The sequence below is a fragment of the Ursus americanus genome, chromosome 22, assembly GCF_024610735.1.
Source record: "Ursus americanus isolate L20-20 chromosome 22, mUrsAme1.1.p, whole genome shotgun sequence".
Classification (NCBI taxonomy): Eukaryota; Metazoa; Chordata; class Mammalia; order Carnivora; family Ursidae; genus Ursus; species Ursus americanus.
Window position 1 is genome coordinate 24,887,374 of NC_142148.1, and position 18,015 is coordinate 24,905,388.

Below are 18,015 nucleotides of genomic sequence, written 5' to 3' on the forward strand. Positions count from 1 at the left end.
GGAGCCAGTAGGGATCCCTCCAGGGCAGGACCGGGTCGTCCTTGCTTCCAGGAATGCTGGCTCCTTTCTCCCTGAAAAATTCCTATTCACCCTTCTGCTCACAAATCACTTCTGAGAAGTGTCCCAAAGTCAGAGAGACAGAGACAGACAGACACAGAATCAGACAGACTCAGAGAGACAGAGCGAAAGATACTGGTACTTAGAAAAATAGAGATTGGAGGGGAATAGGGGCCAGGGGAGGGGGGCACGAGGAGCCCAAGGCAGAAGTAAAGGAGGGCAGGACAAGACACAGAGGCCTCCCAGGGAGGCAGAGCGACAAGGACTAGGCCCCGAGTCCCTCACCCTCCAGGAGCCCCGGTCTGGAGCTGGTAGGGTCCCAGAAACAGAGGCCAAGGCAGCCCCCTGTACCTGGGGAACAAACAAGCCGGGAGGTGCCGAGAAAGAGAGGAGTGGTTTATTGAAAGCTCAGAACTCTCCACTGAGGCCAGAGCGCTTTTTGAAGCAGAGTCCTGTGGCCAGCCCTGAAGTCCCCACCCCAGACTGGGGGCAGAGCTGCAGGGCCAGAGCATCTGGGTGGTCCTGGGTGGATAAGGGACACTAACACTGTCACCGACACAGGCTAGAGACTGGGAGGGAAACTGAGGCCGAGTGGGCAGGTGCACAGACTCTGGAAGTCAACGGGGAGGGCAGGTGGCCATTCTCAGCTTCAGGATGCCACGGTCAGCACAACGGCATTCTGCAAGGAGCAACGGTTCTCGATGAGCCCATCTGCCAGCCCTCCACCCCTGCTGCTGTCTCCATGTTGTCCCCCAATCCTCCCCCCACTGCCCGGCCCCATGCCCTGGGGTTAGCACTGAACCCGGAACCCAGCGGGCACTCGTTAACTGAGTGAATGAACAATGAAGTGAACGATGAATGAATGACATCCACTGTGGGAGAGGTCACTGACTTCCAAACTTAAGAGACCCAAGTTCAAGTGCCATTTCCCCTGTTAATTTACTGTCTGGCCCTGGGCCAGAAATGTGGCCTCCTTCATCCCTGATCCTCATCTGAGAAATGGATCCGTAACTCCCTGCTCTGCCCACCTCCCAGAGCCATTCCAAGACTCAAGTTGGTGCTGGATTGAAAAGGATCATGCGGTCGGGGCGCCTGCGCGGCTCAGTCAGCGAAGCATCTGCCTTCGGCTCAGGTCATGATCCCGGGGTTTTGGGACCGAGCCCCGCTTTGGGCTCCCTGCTCAGAAGAGTCTGCTTCTCCCTCTGCCCCTCCCCCTGCTCGTGCGCTCTCACACACACTCTCTCTTTCTTTCTCAAATCAATACATAAAATCTTAAAAAAAAAAAAAGGGATCATGAAGCCATGCTGATATTCAGCAAGAGAAAGTGTCAGGATCTATTAGCCATGCCTGCCGCGGGCACAGACAAAGGAGAGACGGGACATGGATTTGCTAGCCCTGGGCCAGGGGAGCTGTGACTCTGTGAGTGAATCTGAGATTCCATCCTAGAGGTCAGACGCATGTCTGCATTCAACAGGAGAGGACTCTGTGATCGACTGACCATGTCTGCCGTGGGCAAGTGAGTAAGGAGTTGTAGCACACGTCGCATGTGTGCCACTCCCAGGTGAAGTAACCTGTTAATACCCTGAGCAACTTAGAAAACGGTGCAGGGACAGACCAGATGGTGAGGCGGGGCATTCCCCTCAGGACAAGCTTAAGGCCCGTCGAAGCCACACGTGCATGGGAAGCTTACCTCAATGATCTCCAGGGCTGCGTTGGCAAAGTTGACATTGAGAACCTTAGGCAGGGGAATTCCAACATCCAGGTCCACTGTGAGAAGGAAATGGTTGACAGCAAAGGTATGTGGGAGGCTGGGACCAGTGTCCTTGAGCTAGCCATTTCTGTTCTTGGGGACTCAGTTTTCCTGATTGGCAAACTCCTATTCATCCCACTAAACCCAAACAAAAATGCTCCTTTTCTGTATTGTCGTCAGTGGCTCCCCTCAGTCTGTCAGTGCGAGGTTCTGTCCGTCCCTTGCACACTCTGTGTCATCTATACTTTAATCATTTGTTTATGACTATTTCCCTCTGGATTGTGAGCTTGAGGACAGGACGCTGCTCAGATAGCCAGGGTGTGGCATAATGGAGGTGCTAATTAATGTGGTTTGAATGGAAACATCAGTGCCTCAGTTTCTACATCTTAGAAATGGGATCAACCCCTCCATCTTCAGTGTCTCTATCAGAACAATGGACAATCTGATTCCCGACATTCCATGTTTCCAAGAAGAAAATGAAGTCCGCCCATACCATTCAGCTTCGGCACGTAGGCCACCCGGACCACGTGACTGAGCCATTCTTCTAAACGGGCTGCCTGCAACAGAGCACAGGGAAGGCTGGGAGGGGTGGCTTCGCCAGGAGCAGCACATCCCTTCCCCGGTAGGAAATCCGAGGTCCGGCTGCTGAGCCTCCCCCGAGCCTGAGGACACATTGCTGGTGGGCACAGGGCCCACTGGGGTGGCTGTCCATCGATGACCCCAAAGGGGTCTCTGCGACTGAGAACAGCTTTATGCGGGCCCCATGACCTTGGAAGAGCTGCCTTCCTAGAGGAAGGGTCTGTGGGGCCCGGAAGGGGCAATGCCTGAGAAAGAGCAGAAAACACGCCCAGCTCCAGTAGAATTCTGAGTGGTCTGCTCTTAGATTCCTATCCACTTAGGGACCCTTAGAATGTTCTTTTTTTTTTTTTTTTAAGATTTTATTTATTTATTCTACAGAGATAGAGACAGTCAGCGAGAGAGGGAACACAAGCAGGGGGAGTGGGAGAGGAAGAAGCAGGCTCATAGTGGAGGAGCCTGATGTGGGGCTCGATCCCATAACGCCGGGATCACGCCCTGAGCCGAAGGCAGACGCCTAACCGCTGTGCCACCCAGGCGCCCCAGGGACCCTTAGAATGTTCTAGAACCTGAGACCACTGTGGGACTCCAGAACCTCAGAACTCTGAAGCAGGACACCAAGGGCTCTGTGGGGCTCTGAAATGTTAGAACTTTCCAAGTTCAGGAACATTATTACTCGTGTGAAGTTCCAGAATTTTGAGCCCTTGTGAGATTCTGGATGTTTACAACTTTGTGAGGTTCCAAGACTTTGGAAGATCATGAGATTCACTTTCCTCAGATGATGACTATTTTACACATGCACACACATACACACTTGCTCTGATGTTTGCCCACTCAGGCTTGCTGGGACAGAGCCCAGACTGGGGTCAGCTCAGGTATATGACCCATGACTCATCCTGCCCCCTTCTTCCCCCTGCTTGAAGACTGTCACCACTGGCAAGCTGCTCACCCTCCCCGGAACTTACATCAAAGGCGTGGGCAAAGGAGGAGGCCAGCTTGACACTGAGCCTGGTGGAGAGAAGAGTGACACTGAGCGGCCACAGCACCCACCACACCACCTGCTGAGCACTGCTCTGTCCACCCCCCTCCCAGCCTACCCCACCCCTAGCTCTCCAGGATCAGAAACAGGGTTACAGCCCCAACTCTGCCTCTATTCAGCCTCGACTCAGGGACTCAGTCTTTCCACCTGTAAAATGGACCTGAAGGGCTCTAACCTTCTTCTGAGATATCATGACTGCCACCTCTGACTCTATGGCCCTCGAGTCTTGGTCTCCCTCCCAGTTGCTTGGCCCTGGGCAAGTGGCTGAACCTCCCTAAGGAGTGGCCCTCCCACAGACTCAGCACTGGACACAGGGTTCCCTGCATCCAGCCGGTGCACACTAAAGACAGCAACCCACTGATGGATCCCAGCTGCCCAAAGACAGGTCCAGGGCCAGAGCCTGGACACACATCTCTATTTCCTGGAGGGTTGAGGTAGGAACTGCCACCAGGGAGGCGAAGCAAACCCAGACAGGGGGCAAGGCTAGAAATGGGGTGACAACAGAGCCTTGCAGGGGGACCTGCGGGGGACACAAATAAGGGGTCAGGTGAGCACTGCGTGTCTACGGCTCAGGATCCCAGAGACCCCTGGGAAGGTCCCCCGCATCCAGGGGGAGGGACAGGCAGGTCCCCAGGCCTCAGGCCATGGTGACAGCACTGGGCCTGGAGAGTGGAGGCCTAGACCGCAGCCCGGGTTCTGGGGACAGCCTGCTGTGTGAGCCTGGGCTTTGCCAGCTGTGAAGTGCCATGCATGTGTCAGGAGGGACTGTCACCAACATCACCATCTTGGTTTTTACGGTTATCATGGAGCCAGGGGAGGTGGAGAGATTAGAGAAGTAACTAGTCCACATGAAAAACAAAGCTTTTTACAGTTATCTCCGTGGCTAGTCTCGAGGGCTGGTAACTCAGACGTTTGGACTCCGGGTCCCGGCAGCACGTTGACCTCCCAGGGCCAGGTTGGGAGCAGGTGCAGTGGAAGAAGCCTGCTCTGGATCCCGCTTCCCTGAGCCCCTTGGCTCATCTGTAAAATGGGCTAATACTGACCCCTCCCTGGCAGGTCCTGGAGGCAAGGAAGAGGCTGGTAGAACACGGGTAACTTAACTGATGCTCAGCGAATCGGTGGTGGTTCTAGTCGGCCCCTAATTCTTGTTCCTAAAGGCAAGGCCCGGGACCCCACGTACCGTTCCAGGGACAGCGACAGGTGCAGCTTCGTAGCCGAGGGAGCCAACTGGGCATTTAAAGTCAAAACCTGCAAGGAAAGAACAGGCAGAGGTTAGCCATGAATGTGGCAGGAGCTTGACGACAGGTCCACTCTGGCCAACAGGTGAATTTCCACCATCCATTCCTTCCACTAATCCCCGCTGTGGCCCTACTGTGTGCTAGGGTCCATGCTGGGCTATGAGGAGGCAACTCGAAGGCTCTGGTGTTCAGGAAGCAGAGTATTGAGGGCACCTGACGTTGCAGGAGAGGAAGCTCTGGGGCTCCGGGAGCTTGGAGAGACCCTCAATCCAGCCGGAGGGGGGGCGGCGAGGAAAGGCGTCCCCAGTGAGGTGACACCTGAGCTGAATCTTGAAAGAGGAAGAGTTAGCCCGGGGCGGGGGGTGGGGTGGGGGGGGAGATGCCACTGCAGGGGGTGGGCAGCAACAAAGGCGGGAGGTGGGACCTGCCAGCCCTGAGTCACTGAGGCCAGGTAGGAGAAAGGGGAAGGCCGAGGATGAGGCAGGAGGGGGCTGACTGCCGGGGCGAAGGTGCTTGGTTCCCGGGGGGCCAGGGAGAGGGTGAGCAGGTGAGGGACCTGCCTCTCCCAGCTGTGCGTTTGGGAAGACCAGCAGAGGTGCAAGGCCAGGAGGACGCTGGAGGGCCATCGGAGAGATATCTGAGCATAGCGAGGCTGGGGCGATGTGGAGATATTCCTGAGCTCTGAGGAGAGCAGAGCGGACAGGACCTGGGCCAGGATGGACGCGTGATGACGGAGCAGACACCTGGCCTCGGCTCAGATGACAGCAGCGGGGGAGGGGGACTTCCTGTGTCGCGCCACGCCAGGCCCCCCCAACCCTGAAATCAGGTCCTAGAGAGGGCAGGCCCGCTCACAGCCCCAGTGCCAGGCTCCTGTCCCTCAGCCACTCACCGCATTCAGCTCGAAGAGGGCTTCAGGGGTCCCTTTAGGATGGTAGGACAGCACGTGGACGTTAGCTGGGATGGAGATGGTGGCCTTCCCGTTCTGGAGCGTGACTGACGGTGCTTCTTTCACCCGCATTGAGAGCAGGAGCTGCTGGCCTGGGGGCAACTTTCCCAGGGCCTGGAGAGAGGCAGGAGCAAGGCCGGGGGCAAGAGGGGAGCTTCAATGCCCCAATAACAGAATCAGTCAGTCACCAAACACTCCCTGAGCACCTAACGGGCAGCGGGCACCATGCTGGCTGCTGAGGTTACAGCCTGAACCAGACAGTCCTGCTCATGCCCCCACCCCCAGATGTGACATTCAAGTGGGGAGACAGCAACCCATGGAATTGAATCAGGCTTCCGCCTCAAATTCAAAATCCCCCACAAGACCACAAGCCCCATGTGACCCCTCCTCGGCCCTCCTCTCCATCTTCTCTCCAATCACCGGCCCCTCATTGTCTCCAGACTCACTGGCCACTTGGCTGTTCCTGCCAGGGACACACTCCTACCTCAGGGCCTTGGCACCTGCTGTTTCTTCTGCTGGACATGTCTTCCCCAGAAACTTGCGTGCTGCCCTCCCTCCACTCCTCAGCCTACTATTCCAGTGTCACCTCCTCGGAGAGGCCGCTGCAGAGCTCTCTGCTTGAAAGCACTACCCCCCCCCTTCCTAACCTGCCTTCGCCACCCCATCCCCCTCCACCTTCTGACGCTGCGTGTAGTCTACCTATCCACGTGCTCCACGGCTGCCTCCCCCACCAGGATGGCAGCTCCTGGAGCAGCCGCTTCCGTCTGCTTTTCATCTCTGCTCCTCCCGCGTGGCTGGCACCTAGCACAGAGCCCGGGACGTGGCTACTCAGTGAGCAGGGCTGACTGACTGGCTGATCTCACAATCGGGAAGCCCCCGCTTTCACAGTCACAACGTCATGGAACTACAGAAGTGCTGGAACCACAGAGTCACCGAGGCTTCGGACCCCTTGAACGTGGGCACCTAGGGACCCACCCAGCCCCGGCTCCCAGAGTCGCAGGGTCACAAAGACAGGGAGTCACTAGATTCCATCCTTATGTGTCCACAGAGTGTGAAGCCACACAACCAGACTCAGAGCCGGGGCCACGGGGCTCTGACACCAAAAGAACAAAGGCTTCTGCCTCCAGAGGCAGGCCCAGCCTCCCCAGGCTGGTGGGACAAGGCCTGGCTCACCGCCAGCACGGGTCCCCGCTCCTGCCACCTCTGCCTCTCCCACGTCCCTCTCCATCTTACAGCTCCCGCTCTCGGGAAGTTCCTCCGCATGTCTAGCCCCATCTCCTCCTTTGCCTAAGACCCCTATGCCCTTGGGCCGAGGACTCCAAGAAGCAGAGGCCCCAACCATGCCCGCCAAGGCCGATGTGAATCACCACCTTCCAAGGATTCAGTTTGTCCTCTGCGCCCCAAAACTCCGCTGCCCCCTCCGTCTTCCCCAGTAGAAACCCAGACCTTCTGGGCCTCATTCCAGCCTCTATCTGCTATTAGATAAGGAATCTGCTATTACATAAGGACTTCGTAGCAGTCATTTCAACTTCAGTATGAATTCAGATTCCCACAGCCGGGAAGTAGCTGGGGCCAGGCCCCAAAGTCACATACTGACGGATGCCCACTAGTCACACCCCCCTGAATCCTCACCTTTCCCTTCCCTCCTCAAGGCCAGCACCCGGAATCTTCTCCCTGGGGGAGAAGGAGGTGGAAGGAGGGGAAGACTCCCCTGTCCTCTGCCTTACGGAGGAGCGACAGCCACAGGACAAGTGCCCAGCTGACTTCTGGGCAGTTAAACACTGATCCTTTCCCCTTCAAGCACAATCTGCTGTCAGGAAAGTTTAAGTGGTAGTCATTTAAATTTTAGTGTGAATTTGGATTCGACGTTCGATTGCAGCTGTCTGGAGAGTGGTATTGAGAAAGGTTCTGGAGTTCACTCAGGCTCATCAGAAAAGAGCGACAATGATCAAAGCCCATGAGGGGGTCACTCACCTCAGGGACCAAAGCTGCCAGGTCTGTAGTTGTCAATGGCACATTGCTGGGGACCTGCACCCAAGACCAAATGGGGTGTGGGGTGAACAGAGACAGGACGGGAATTCCTCAGCAAACACACGGTAGTTCTGCCCGCCTCCCACCCGCCCCTGCCAGTTACACACACATCCCTGCAAACACTCGGGTTCCTTCTCTTGGCCAGGGATGAGTGTTTACCACTTGTCGGGCACATGCTAAGGGCTTTGTGTGCCTTTGCGCATTTCGGCATTACATTACATTAACTCAGAAAGGTGGGTGCTCGGACGACCCCCTTCTTACAGACGGGAAACCTGATGCTTACGCCCAAGGTCATAAGCCGCTGAGCTGTGCCGCAGGGGCTGACCTGGGAAGGCTGCCTCCGGAACTCTTAAACTGCTCTTCCAGAGCTTACGATCTGAAGGCCCAGGGATCGGATTCCAGACATTTCTGCCCTTTATCCAAACAGTATTTTCAAAACCTATGAATTTGTTTCCAATACTTACAAATCAAGAAATTTCGTATAAATTTGCCAGGCTCTGGCTAAAAATTTGGAAAACCTGATCACACTGGGCGTGCACTCCTCCCCCTTGGGGAAGCTGACTGGCAGCTGCTGGGGACATGGGTCACAGTCGCCCTAGCTCATTACAGTCCCATCAGGCCTGGTTTCATCGATAAGGGCCCAGCTGCCCTGGCCCTGATGTTTGAGGTCCCTGAACTACACATGTCCACCTTTCAGAATATACATGTTCACACAGGATAAACCTACAAACACATTCTCTCCTGGTCAGAGGATTTAAAGACACTCACCCAACACACAGCTATCACCCCATGGCCACTGAGGTCTCTTTCCTCTGCCACACACACACACACACACATACACCCACACCCCCACGCACCCACAGGCTGCTCGGACACACACATTCTCATACTCATAGTCTCTGCCTAGCCTTCCCTGTCTCCTCCCTCCAGCTAGAAGACACCTGCCTCCCAGCTCAGGGCCCTATTCCCACCTCCCATAGGCCTTCACGTGCTCTCTGGACCCCATCATCAGGAAGTGAGTGACCAACCCTTGCCACCTTGGGCCTGAGCTGCAGGCAGATGGCTCAGGGGGGTCAGATGCACTGCCTTTGGAAAAGGTGAGACTAAGAAATGTCTCTGGGTGAGGCTCTTGGGGGCTTCCAAACATCTGTGAGGGTACGAGAAGAGTCAGAATGGAAGCAGAGAGGTCTCAGAAGCTTTAGAACAAATGTCCAACTGACTTTAGGTATAGTCCAACCCTAGTTTTCTTCTCGCCAACACAGATCTGCTCTTGAGAAAGCAATGGAAATGTTAACCATTCACACTTTAGTATAAAATTGGGCTTTGACTCCAGAAAGACTCATATGGTATGGGGACGGAAAACCAGCTACATTCCATATGCCAGTTTTGACCAATTGAAAGGAACTTACTGGAGTGCCATATAGAGAAGGATTCTGAGGTCCCACTCAGATTTAGCCAAGTGGAGGGCCATTATCAATTAGCAGTGTCTGTCACAAGGACAAGAGTGCGCATATGCATGCTGTAAACTTGTCCAACCGTCTCTAGTTATGGAGAAGAGGGCTAGTCAAGGCTGACCGGTGGTGATATGACCAGCTCACCACTAGCACTGTCCAGCCACAGTGGGGCAGGGTGTCACACTTACCAGCTCCGGGGTGATGTCTATGTCAAGGGCACCGTTGGTCTGCAGGAGCCCAAATACGGTGTTGAAGAGGTACAGAGGCACAACCACCTGGGATGTGTGGTCCTCCTTGGGGGGCACCTTGATGGGTTTGGGGGGCTTAGGGAAGTCAATGACGTCACCAGCTACGCTTTTCACGATAGGCTGTAGGGGAGGAGACAGCATGGCTCATCCACCTTGCTTGGACCCAGCAGCCGCCCCCCAGCCTCTGCCAGCACCCCACCCCACCCCACCCTCAGCTGTGGGCAGGGCTTTGGTGGGCACTCACGTTGATGTCCAACTCTATGTACTGGTTAGAGATAAGAGGCAGTGTGGCCAGAGTAAATTCCACGGACCCAAGAGCCCCAAGGGGCACCAGGCCTGCATGGGGAGGGGAGGAGGTAGAAAGAACCCATGAGCCCAGCCCTCACAAATAACAAGCCCGCCGTCTATATATTGAGTGCCTAGCATTCCACTAAGTATTCAGTCGGGCACTACGTCATGCGCATTTTATAGATAAGGAAACTGAGGCTGAGACAGAGGAAGTCACCAGCCCAAGGTGACACAAGCCACAGAATGGCAAAGGCAGGATTTCTGTTTTCCAGAGCTAGTTTCGCCAACCACGACATAGCGCGGCCTCTCTCACACAACACCACATATAGAGACATACGCACCCCTAAGTATCCTGGTTATATCTTTTTCTATTTTTCAAAGGCACCCATGTCTCCATAAGGCTCAGAGAGACTGAAGGCCACTGTGGCTGTGGGGCTCTGGGTTCCCGACTTAAGCTCTGGGCCTCAGCCATCTTGTCTTTCTAGATAATAATAATATCTGCCTCGTGCTTCTGATAACACCAGACACACCACCAGGGCTGGACAAGGGGCCTTCAGCCCCTGGCAGGGGGAGACTGGCTGGCTCCGAGCCTCCAGGCCCCACGGAACCAGCTCCAGCTGAGAACCCCACCATTAGACCTCCTCCATGTGGTGGCCTCGTCAGTCTGAGGAGGAAGTGAAGGCCCCAGAATTCTGTCCCTTCCTCTTCCCTTGGCACCCGCCGCTCCACCACCATTGGGACAACGGGAGGGAGGGGAGGGAGAAGGGGCAAGGAGGAGGGGGTTGGGCCCCAGCTTACTCAGCGCGGTCCCCAGGAGCTCATTCACCACACCCAGCACACTGTCCACCATGGGGCACAGCTGTGTCCAGAGGAAACAGGTGTTACAGGAAAATAGAAGTGGCCCCAGCCCAGAGCAGGGGACAGCTGCCTTTTGTCTAAATCATTTGCTCTGTGGTCCTGGGGTCCAAGGCAAGTCAGAATGTGCAGACGGACTGGGGGACACACAGGTGGGAGGCAAGGGGGGCTGGACCTTGGTGTCAGAGGGCAGAGCACATAGCGCAGAGGGCCAGTTACATCGGCCCCCTCAGAAAGCCTCGAAGGATGCCGGGGGAATAGGGGAGGCACATCTCAGAGGCCAGCTGGGGTGTGGGGGCCCAGCCCTCCCCTGAGGAGACAAAGGCAGCTGCCCCCTCCAAGGTCTCGGGCCCCCCTGCTATCCAGGTGAGCACCGGGCAACCTAGAATTCAGACTCTGAAGAGGGGCAACCCCCCTCCTCCACCCGGAGAGTCAGGCCCGGGCCCCATCCGCTGTGCACACGTCCCTGCGTGTGTCCTGAAAACCCCTGGGCGAGGAGGACAGACAGCAGGTGGTTTGGCTTCCAGAACCCGGGGTCTGGGAGTCACAGAATCTGGGCCCACTGGAGCAGGAAGCCCAGAGGTGACCCAGTCCAGCCCCGTCATACTTCCCACCTCTCCATTCTACAGCTGCGGTGGAAGAAGGGCGACCTGCCCAAGGTCACAGCTGTTCTCAGACAAGAGAGGGCTGCCTTCTCATTTACACTCAGGGACCCCCAACTCCAGGGCTTTTGGGGTCAGGCATGTCACAGAAATGAGAGGAGACCAAAGGGGCTCTGCTGTGTGGGAGGAACGCCCTCCTCGGCACCCGCGTGTGTAACCTGCAGGACGGACTGCGGCTGGGGTGGCTGACTGCACCAGAGGACCCGGAAATTGGATTGTTAGGAGAAACCTCCAATCTCTAAATGCTAGTAACCGACCCTCATATTTAAAACGTCTTTGAGTTACACAAATCCTGCCCTGCACTCAGTTGTCCCGAGACCCCAGTGAGGGCCTGTGATTTAAATGCACCCACACTGTGTGGTTGAAATCCGCCTGAGACGGGCCTGGGTTGGGGTCCTTGCTGCTGGGAGCTTCCCTTCTGCCCCTGAGCTTCAGTTCCAATTGGCTTCTTCAAGCCCAGGGCAGTTTTGCCAGCCACGGACTCCCACAGATACATTCTTCACAAGGACTCACAAGAGAGGTCCTGCCAGGACTGGGGGTCAGGAGGCCTGGCCACCCTTTGCTGGCCGTGTGACCTCATCAAGACCGTTCCCTCACTGGTCTCAATGAAAGGGGCTTTGGACAGATCAGCTTTTCTCAGGTTTTCGAGTTTGACTTATGATGTATTAGTTTATATGTATGTGGTTTTCTGGACGTTTGCCAAGCCCAGGGCTCAGTTTTAATTCAGTTTAAAACTGAGTGACATAATTTTAACTCAAAGCTAGTTTAAAGAAAAGTTTAAAGTCAGTAATCATACAGAGGGCAAAGACAGAGCAGGGGCCAAGACAGGAGCCTGGATTTGGGACCCGGGGACTCAGGTTATCTGCAGCTGTCAACTCAGGATCCGGATGTCTGGGGACGGATGGTGCCAGGCCGCCTACAGACGGGCTGGCGGCACCCGGGAGGCTCCGGGGCAGGCCAGGATGGGATTACCCCGTGGGCGTGCAAGGGAAGGACAGCCTAATCCTGCCTGGCGCCCAGATTTACCCAAAGCTGGGGAAGGAGAGGCGAGTCAAGGGGAGGGGCGTGCCTGGCCTGGGGCCCACGCACTCACCAGTCCCGGCAGCACCTTGAAGAGTGTCTGCTCCACGACCCCGAAGAGCGGTGCGGGCAGCAGCCTGTGTGGGGAGAGAAGGGTGAGGGTGTGGCCACCACAAACGGACAGTTCCAGCGGGGGCGACAGGGCAGAGTGGGCACTAGGGGCGCTGGCTCTCTCCGTGTCCTCTCCCAGTGAAGGAGGTGGGGTTGACTCAGGCTCTGGAGACCTGGGTTTAAATCTTGGCTCTGCCTTGCCATGGAACCCGGGGGATGGCTTCCGTTTCCTCATCTGTAAAATGCCCACCGTAAAGAATTGTTGCTCGACGTGGATAGAGCTAGAGGGTATTATGCTAAGCGAACTGGTCAGAGAAAGACAATTCTTGTGTGATTTCACTCACATGTGGAATTTAAGAAACAAAACAGAGGATCATAGGGGAAGGGAGGGAAAAATAAAACAAGATGAAATCAGAGAGGGAGACAAACCATAAGAGACTCTTAACTCTAGGAAACAAACTGAGGGTTGCTGGAGGGGAGGGGGGGAGGGGCATGGGGTACCTGGGTGATGGACATTAAGGAGGGCATTTGATGTAATGAGCACTGGGTGTTATATGCGACTGATGAATCTCTGAACTCTACCTCTGAAATTGATAATATACTATAAGTTAATTAATTGAATTTAAATAAAAATTTTAAAAAAAGAATTGTTGCTGCCGAGATTACATGGGACTGTATTCACATCTGGTATCCACACTCGCTAAATGTCTGTTCCCTTCATCTCCTCCAACATTTATAGACAAGTGACATTTGGGTCCAGAACAGTGCCTGGCTTAGAGTGGGGGTTCACTTAGCATCTGCTGAGCGAATGAATGCATATTTGTTGAATGAATAAGAGGGAGGCCTGAGGATGAGAAGTGCATGTCAGTGGGTTCCGGTATGCTTGGAGACTAGGGGAGACAATCACAGAGCCACAGTCGCAGGACACCAACACCACCTGGGCTCTAGTCCCCCCAGAGCCCGCTCTAGCCTGCAGGAGCAGGGCAGAGTACTGGGATTTAAGGAGTCCAAAGACCCCACCTGGAAACCTTGGAGAGCCTTTCTGGAGCCAGGAGCAATCCGGGGTCACCCTACTCCTGGGAGGGACCACTGAGCTGTCTGATTACCCCTCACCCTCCCTGCTCAGAGCCACCGGGCAAGGATGGGCCGGGGGCGTGGGATTCGGCCTGGAGTGTAGAAACCAGGGGGGAGATGCAAAGTGTGAGGCAGAGGAAGGGCAGGTGCCCAGCCCTGGGGAAAAGCCCCACGTCTGAGTCCAGAGACCAGCCCATCTCCATCCTTGTCATGTGTGTGACCTTCAGCAAGTCTCTTGCCCCCTTTGGACCTCATTTGTCCCACAGGAGTGATGGCTCAGCACAAGTGTAGGGAAGGCCACTATGTCCTGAACAGCTGGGGAAAGTCACGGATGTAAGAGTGCCAGAGCCTTCTGGCTCATCAATTTTAGGTCCTTATTATACAGATGGGGACACTGGAGCCCAGACAGAGGAGGGGGTTCCTCTGGGGTCACACAGTGAGTCAGGGGCAGAGCTGGGTCTCTGCTATGCTGAGATGGGGAACTGAGATGGCGAGGGTCTGTTCTTTCTGGGAGAGGATCTCGGGGCGGGGGTGGCTGGAGCGGAGAAGGGGAGCGCCCAGGAGTGGGTGATGGTAACTGGGGACTGGGCCGGAGTCCCTGCCTGTGATGGGTCTCAGTCTGCAGGTCTGCGCAGCTGGTTGAACAGGCGGGACCGACCGGAAGCTGGGTGAGGTCAGGCCCCGCCCAGCCGGCCGCTCCCGGGAAACCCAGGAGAAGCCCCAGTGCGCGCGCCCGAGATGAGCCCACCCGCAGGTGCAGGCGTGGGAAGCCGCCCAAGCGGGTTCGAGCCCGCGGACTCACCCCGAGAGCAGGCTGATGTGGCCCAGCAGCGTGCTGCAGCGCTTGAGGACGAGGATGGGCGTGCCCCGCGAGCTCACGCCCAGCGCCACCCGCGACGACACGTTCACCTCGGCAGCCAGCTGCAGGAGGCCCCCCAGGGGGCTGCGAGACCGGATGCTGGGGGCGTGGCCAGGCTGCCAGGCCCCACCCAACAGGGGCCCGCCCTGGACACGCCCCCCGGGGCTGCGGGAGCCCCGAGGAGTCGGTGGGTGGCCCTGCCAGTGGGCTAGAGTCCGCATTCTTTCCTGTCGCTCACTGCGTCCCTGCCCCATTTTGCGTGTTCCTGCACCCTCTTCCCCCAACCCGTCCAGTGAGCGCTGGGCAATGGGGCAGGGCCGTCCAGAGAGGGTGGGGGGAGAAGTCCCTGGGGAACAGTGGGATGGAGGTCCCTGGGGAGGGTAGTGGGGTGGGATCCAGGAAGCAGCCAGTATGGAGAGGAAGTACGGTGGGAGGAAATGGGGGGGTCAGTGAGATGGGGGTGGAGGGGCAACAGAGTAGGGGTCCCCAGTGGAGCAGGGGGCTGGGGTGGGGAGCAGCAGGGTAGAGGGACACACTCACCCAGAGCCACGCAGGCCCACCTTGGTGTGCAGACTCAGCTGCACCCCAAACCCAGGCAGCAGCTTCAGGGACACCTTTGGCAGTGTAAGTTCCTCGATCTTCATCCTGGAATGGGCGTCAAGGGGAGGGCCCCTCACTTCCAGACCCCCCCACCCTCAGTGTCAGTCCCTTAGTGCCTGGACCATCTCAGACAAAGTGGTGCCTAGAGTCTCCCTGGGCTGTGTCCCACATCCCGTCTGTAACCCATACAGCCAACTGTGCACCCAATTACGTCACCTCATGGGCCTCAGTCTCTTCATCTGTAAAGTGGGCCAATACTAGTACCCACCTCAAACATGGCAAAGACAAATGAGATAAATGTGGGTGCTGAAGCTGGTACAGCATGTGTTCAGTAAATGTAACGTTGTCCTCATGAGAGGCTCAGTGAATTAAAGTGTTCTCCCCACCCCATCCCCACGGCCTCCATCCTGGTTCAGTCTCTGACCTGCGTCATTGTCTCCCACTCCCATCCCCCAGGCTCGTGCACATGCAGCTCAGCTGGGTTCTCAAACACAGCGCCCCACAGCTCATTGCTTTCTCTGTCCTCCGGGCCTTTGCCCAGGCTGTTTCCTCTGTCTGGAACACCTTTCCCTTGACTTTCCTTCCATTCTGCGTTCACCTTTAGCTCGCTGACTCCTCCCAGCTATCCAGATTGAGCCTGCCCTGATTCACCACGAAGCATGGAAGGGTTCCCACTCACCTGGGGCAGGCAATAAGGGCTGTGATTAACACCCCCCCACCCCCCCACCTTTCTGGCTGGGTGAGCTTGGACAGGTCCCTTGGCTGCCAGGGGCCTCAATCTCACCTGTTAAATGCCGTTGGTAACAGTCCTACCTCTGGATTCCATGGGATAATTAATTTACAGTGTTCAGTACAGTGCTAGTTATACAGAAAACCCTGGCTAGGTGGTGATTAAGTTATAAATATTAGCTATTATGTGATTTAATTCATTCATTCATTCAAAAATATTTTTCGATATCCATTGTGTATCAAGCACTATTAATGATACTGGGGATACGGCAATAAACGAACAGAAGCCCTACCCCTCCTGGGGTTTATAACCTAGCAGGGGAGGCAAGAAACAAATCAATAAAGCATATGGGGTGCAGGGGGGGTGATACATCTTCTGGAGAACTTGAGAGCAGGGGAGGAGACAAAGAGGGGTTGGTCAGAGCAGGGCTCTTTGGAATAGATATCCAAAGGAGATGAGGGAGGGAGCCAGGAGATACCTGGATGAGCCCAGAGAGGCTAAGCAACTAGCCTTAGGTCACACAGTGAGTAACTGGAGTCAACCCCAGAACTGGAACCCTCAACCACAGGGACAAGCTGCTATTCCTGTGTTTCCTGATACATAGTGGGCTCATTATTTTCCAACTCAGGCCCCGGGACTCCCTATCCAGGGCTTCCCACATTACCCCCGCTACCTGCCAACAATTGAAGACAGTCAATCTCTCCTCTCTTCCCTGAAGCAAAGAAAGGACTAGACTTCCTGTAGGGCTCATAGTAGGTGGGCAGTTGAGATGCCACACTGTGAGGACTCACCCAGAAAGTTCTTCCACAACGCCAAAAACCCCTCCATAGCTCAGCAGGCCGCCTCCTCCGAGCAGTCCCCCAGAACCCAGGAGGCCCTGGTTCACAGATGTGACTGTCCCCAGGACGTTCTGCAGAATGGGGCCCCCAACCAGCGAGTTCTGGATGGCTGTAGGAAGGGTTGAGGGAGGAAGGTTCATTTTACAGAAGGGGGAAGTACGGCCCAGAGAAGGGCAGAGACTTGCCCAAAGTCGCACAGCAAATCGGGATTGGGGCCGAAAGGATGACTAGAGCGCCTTGACGCTGGGCCACTCTATAGCACCAAAAGAAAGGGCAGAAGCAAAGGAAGAAGCCCACAGCCACCAGGGCTTGACCAAGATGGAGGAGGTGACCTCTGCTCTTCCTGGGTACCCCTGGCCTGACTCTGCAGATTATGAGAAAGGCAGGACAGAAGGGACCTCCTTGGGGTCCCTTGGGGGCACGGAGGGTCGATTCCCTGAAGCATTTCCTGTTCACCACTGCCCTACTCTACTCGAGACTGTGACCTTGGGCCGTTGGGCCCTGGAGCACCCATTGCCCTAGTTGAGTTCCCCCAGCCTGGAAACACGGGGCAAAGACGCTGGCCCAGCCAGCCTCCTCCATAGCACCAGGCCCCACCCCTGAGGCAGACGCAGCCCCCACAGGGCCGAAGCCCGCCTCACCCAGTCCGCCTCTCAGGAGAAGGTGAGCTGATGACCCATGGGAGCCCGCAAGCAAACCTTACCCCCCAGCTCTCTGAGTAGATGAGAATCGCAGCCTGCCTTCAGCCCTTCCTTCAAGCAGCCACCCAGGGCATGTCAGTGCGACGTCTACACTGCAGCTGGACCCCCCACAGACTGCCCACCTCAGGCTCACCTTTGCCAAGTTCATCCTTGTCAATCCGAGCGAGCGTGCCCACCTTCTCAAGCAGCCCCTGGCATGGAGTCGTCAGCCCCCAGAGGAGAAGCAAGGACCACAGTCCCCACATTCTCGATGGCGCACCTATCAGGGGCAGAAGCAGGAACGCTGAGGCACCCCGCGTGCCGAGACGTCGCCCGATCCCTGTGCCCCATCACCAGCCTGGGGCCCTCCCGCCCGCCTGGCCCAGCTCCCTCTAGCCTCACTCCCAGGAAAGCAGCAGCCAACGTGCCTGACTTAAAAGTCTTAGTCATCTGCGTCCCCGGTGAACGTGGACCTACCAGGTCTCTGAGGGAGAGCGACAGAGGGACTACCTTTCCAGGACGCCAGGATGGGAGCTTCGTTTCCTGGCCCTGCTTTCCCATTGGCTCATGAGGCCATTTCAGAAGGTGTGGCGGATTGGGGACCCACTACTTAACATGTCCCATTTCTCTCCTCCCCGGTCTCTATCCTTCCGTGTTGGAAGGAATCAGATGGAAGGTGAGAGCATGGCTAACTTACTAGTTTCATAGGATGGGACTTATCTTTATGGAGCAATGGCCAATGCAGTCACATACCCATCTAACCCCTCGTGTAACCTCTGCTTAAACCCTGCTCCCCACTGCCTTTGGGATAAAACCCAGGCTTCTTTCCATGACCCACTAGGTCCCTGCCTGCCTCTTCGACCTCCTTGGTCTTAAACATGCCAAGCCCCTTTCCACCTCAGGGCCTTTGCACATGCTCTGCTTTCTGTTAGGAACCCCTGGTTCTTTGCATGACTGG

The 18,015-nt window shown here is 56.2% G+C and overlaps 1 protein-coding gene across 2 annotated transcripts; it reads right to left on the reverse strand.

Moving 5' to 3' along the window:
• Nucleotides 1–562: 562 nt before the first annotated feature.
• On the reverse strand, nt 563–17,323 carry BPIFB3 (BPI fold containing family B member 3). 2 transcript variants are annotated; one of them, XM_087853913.1, is made up of 15 exons: nt 17,212–17,323; nt 16,330–16,486; nt 14,749–14,853; nt 14,152–14,292; nt 12,238–12,301; nt 10,426–10,486; nt 9,584–9,675; nt 9,280–9,459; nt 7,581–7,634; nt 5,550–5,720; nt 4,603–4,670; nt 3,349–3,391; nt 2,301–2,364; nt 1,748–1,824; nt 563–736 (listed from the first exon to the last, which is right to left on the reverse strand). In XM_087853913.1, the coding sequence occupies exons 1-15, from the start codon at nt 17,321–17,323 to the stop codon at nt 707–709; spliced, it is 1,419 nt and encodes a 472-aa protein (XP_087710039.1). In that variant the 3' UTR covers nt 563–706. The 2 variants fall into 2 exon arrangements, with proteins under 2 accessions (XP_087710039.1, XP_087710038.1); XM_087853912.1 differs by having other exon boundaries at nt 9,274–9,459.
• Between the last annotated feature and the right edge of the window lie 692 nt (nt 17,324–18,015).

Coding starts and splice junctions, on each gene's coding strand:
- BPIFB3 (XM_087853912.1), bottom strand. CDS start 17,323: ATGTGGGGACTGTGGTCCTTGCTTCTCCTCTGGGGGCTGACGACTCCA. Junction 12,302..14,151: donor CACATCAGCCTGCTCTCGGG/GTGAGTCCGCGG, acceptor CTCCCCACACAG/GCTGCTGCCCGCACCGCTCT. Junction 3,392..4,602: donor CTGTCGCTGTCCCTGGAACG/GTACGTGGGGTC, acceptor TCTCTCCACCAG/GCTCAGTGTCAAGCTGGCCT.